We start from the raw sequence: 3827 nt of genomic DNA on the forward strand, positions 1-3827 counted from the left end.
TATATATATATATATATATATATATATATATATATATATATATATATATATATATATATATATATATATATATATATATATATATATATACACACACACATATATATATATATATATATATATATATATATATACACATATATATCCCAATATCTCCCAAATCCATCCACAGGTCAGTGTTCAGGATTTCCTGTGCCATCAATCAGGACATAAATACCAACATCCACTGATTGAAATCGGTACAATAAAGCAGAGCCAGGGGCAATCAACAAGAAAGAGAAAAGCTTCTGGAGAACGTTATCACACCCACACAGAGCAAACCACAGTAAAATATGAAAGCAGTATTAATGATTTTTGTAGTGGGTGTATTTACTAATCAGTCACGCACAGCATGAGTGCAAAGAGACCCAAATGTATCTGTCACTCAGTTTCTCTCAGCAATATGACTTGTTTTATATGGAAATACTGGGAAAATTGTTTTTACTTATTCCACTTGAGACTTTTTTGTGTGAGCAATAACAGCAAAAAGACAGTAGGTGGTGTTTGGCTGCAAGAAATAGTTCCAGGTAAGCGATGTTAGGCCACAGAAAGTGGGAAGCTGTAGCACAACCACCCTAGCTGAGGACAAACTGTAATGTGTCGACCAGTGTGGTATAAATAAACAGTAAGTGCTCCCAGGCCTACAAGGCAGGGCCACGAAGAGAGCTGTAAGCTGAGGTACGAGCCCTAAGAACAGATTAGGTAAAGCCTCTATTAGCGAGGGCTTCCAGATTCAGGGACTGTTTACTTAAAAGCCTCGTCACACTGCAGGAAGGACCTGTGCAGACAAAGCAGGCTCTATGAATACACTGAGACAGAACGGAAAGCATCGCAAGCATGAAGCCACCAGACAGTGAAGCCTTTCAAGCCATCGCTGTATTGACCAAATTTACAAGCACTTGCCAGAAGGCTGGTACTTATTAACCATACTGGACCATAATAACTGGCTTCAACGCCAAAGAACTGAGCACTCCACTCCAGCTCAGCAGGAATTACCCTCCTGATCTCCAATAATAATAATAGTGACAAAAAGAAAAGCAGTAAATTCTGGATTACACTGCAAGCACAATACCGCTGATAAAAATAACTCTGCTGCAACAGACCGGTTTATGATGTAAAAAAAGACAACAATGAAGAAGAGCCACCATTTCCAACACACAACCCGCTGAAGAAAAATGTTTCGCTGAGAACGTCTTCTTACTCCAGACTGCCTGACCTAATTAGCATTAATGTTTGATGAACTCCTCAAAACCAAACACACAGCAGGCCAGTGCTGCCCCACATCAACACCCACATTCTGGCATGACAACAAACGGCTGAAGAAACAAAGACAAGTCTATCTGCCATCCTGCCCACGAGGATAATGTTTTCCACAGCGATATGAGCCAGCATCTAGAACATGTCCACTATTGTTTCAAAACGGGGACAATAGCGGAGGCTTGAATTACAAAGATGCGGCTGGGTAGAGATGAATGGAGTGGACGGTGGCTGGATGAATCAGGAAGTCCACTTCAGATTGCTCTAATTATCAATGAATGCATTACCCTCCGAAGCTAAATAGCCAGGCTCGGGGTTTGTTTGCCATCTCTATCAGTCATGTGGAGTGGTCCTTGCATACATTCCACTCTGGTCTCTTGTCATTGTTTTTCCAGACACAAAGGGGCCTTCCTTTAACATATTGCAATTCATTTCAAAGATGAAAGAAATCATTATCACTAACAACAACAAACAAACAAAACTCCCAGAACCAAATGTGGGATTACTGATTTTGGTAAGGCCATGTGACACAACATACATCTCTGTCAATCAAATAAAATATTGAGCAAACAATTGAGCAGAAAACATTGTTAACCTGCTGACTACAGCTTTCTACACCAAAGCAATCCCTACAGGACTTCACATTTCTGTCTTCTTTCCCGTAACAGCTCCATTCTCTCTCGCCACACCAACTGGTCATGTTGGGAGCATCACTGGGGAGATTCTTTCCACAATTAACTCACTCTCTCCCGACTGGCGCACACTTTGGCAGGACACTCTCCCAGTGCCCTTGCAGACAGCCAGGACTGAAGGCTACGTTGACATTAATTAGTGTTACTGGTGAAGGTTATGGTGCTTGGAGGGGTGGGGTTCCCGTCCATGGGAGTTACCTCAGACTGGGCTCTGCTTGACCCAATGTAACACATAATGTACTGTCAGTTCAGTGAGTCATAACAACCTCACTGTGAAGGAATTCATCTCTGCTACACAAAACCATGAGTGGGCTTTTCCCGAGTGACTCAGTGTGTTTGTTTTTTTGTGTTTGTTAGATGTATTGCTATAGAGACAAATAATAATGATGGATAAATTTGTGAAATTAGTTTTTTTTTTTCTTCTTCAAGTGTTCAGACATGGATCAGCTTAGGAGTGATTAACTTTTGATGCTGATCCCGGTCCGGATTTGGATCGGATTTGGGTTGCTCTTCCGTTACTTTTCGCCCATTCCAAACATTAGGAGGGGGCAGGATGCAATGAGAGATTACAGTCTCAGCAATCACTCATAAAAGATGCTATGATTCATGGCCATTCACAAGCACCTTACTGTTAAAAACAAACACACACACACACACACACACACACACACACACACACACACACACACACACACACAATAAAAGCCATACTATATGGTAAAGATCTAACAGCTCTGAATCACATTTCCATTTGCCACAAATCCTTTAAAGGGACAAGCATTTCCCAGAGCTACAGGTGGTTTGTAATGTGTCCAGCTGCTAAATGTGCCAGTCAAACATATTAAATCCATCAGTATGATGTGTAGTCATGTGTTTACTCACCTTTTATCAGCCGTTCCGTGGTGGACTGCTTCTCCTTGTCTTTTTCTTTATCTTTTCCTGACATCTTTACTTTGTCTGGAGGCTATTTTAGGGGTAAATCTTGTATAGTTATGGTCCAAGGACACGCCAGCACCTCCGTCTTGACTTTTGGTTGGGGTCAGAGGCACAACTTTGTTTTATTGTTTCTAAAATAAAATTTGCAAAGAAGCCAACAAAGGAGATCCAGTTTGTTGTTGTTTTTGTTTTGTTTTTTTTTTTGCAGTTTCACCAGCCAATTACCAAGTAGTGATTTCTGACACAGTTGCTTCAATGCAGTGAATGAACAGGAGCAACCGTGGGTATGAAATAGTTACTGGGAATAGCAAACAATACCTGGATATAACCCAGATGGAGGCTGCAGCTCGCAGCTAATCCGATTTAGTTAGTCTTTTCCAGCTAGTTAACCAGCTACCATGTTATGGCATTGGTAAATCGGAGGACAGGGATGAGCCAGAAAGGAGGAGTGGAGTCTCATCTTGTAGATCCCGTCGTTAATTCTAAGGAAGAAAAATGGAAAGAAAAAGGGGTTTAAAAAGGAAAAACCGTGACAGCGGCACCTAGAAGCGCCTTTATTTAATGTGCATAAGTCCTCCCAAGATGCAGGCAGCGTCTTGCTGCTCCTCGGATTAAACTCTAATCTGACAGTGAGAGAGAAGCAGCCAGTTGCGGATTTCCTACAACATGGTGGAAGCGATGTGACGTGACTATGGAAACGTAACACGTGCTTCTGGGGCGCGTTCAATAACGCCAATCGTCTCCGAAAAGGCCTCTGAGATTTGCTTTGGTTTGGTGTGACTTAAACTAATAAGTTAAATTCTTGGGAAAATATATGCTTTTAAAAGAGGTTAACGTGTATTTTAGATATATGTTTCTTTTCTTGTCATTTTTTTCCACATAAGATCAGTTCATGGTTTGTCT

The 3827-nt window shown here is 41.1% G+C and overlaps 1 protein-coding gene across 3 annotated transcripts in view; it reads right to left on the reverse strand.

The window, feature by feature from the left end:
* Positions 1-2934, reverse strand: part of ppp3cca (protein phosphatase 3, catalytic subunit, gamma isozyme, a) — a gene marked incomplete at both ends in the record, with an annotated part of 35466 nt that extends 32532 nt beyond the window's left edge. For all 3 annotated transcript variants that reach the window (XM_079251810.1, XM_079251808.1, XM_079251809.1), the window contains one exon: positions 2871-2934. In XM_079251810.1, the coding sequence (XP_079107936.1) occupies positions 2871-2934 (64 nt within the window). The remainder of the gene's footprint in view (positions 1-2870) is intronic.
* Positions 2935-3827: the final 893 nt, after the last annotated feature.

The sequence above is a fragment of the Telmatherina bonti genome, assembly GCF_933228915.1.
Source record: "Telmatherina bonti genome assembly, chromosome: 13".
In the NCBI taxonomy this organism is placed as follows: domain Eukaryota; kingdom Metazoa; phylum Chordata; class Actinopteri; order Atheriniformes; family Telmatherinidae; genus Telmatherina; species Telmatherina bonti.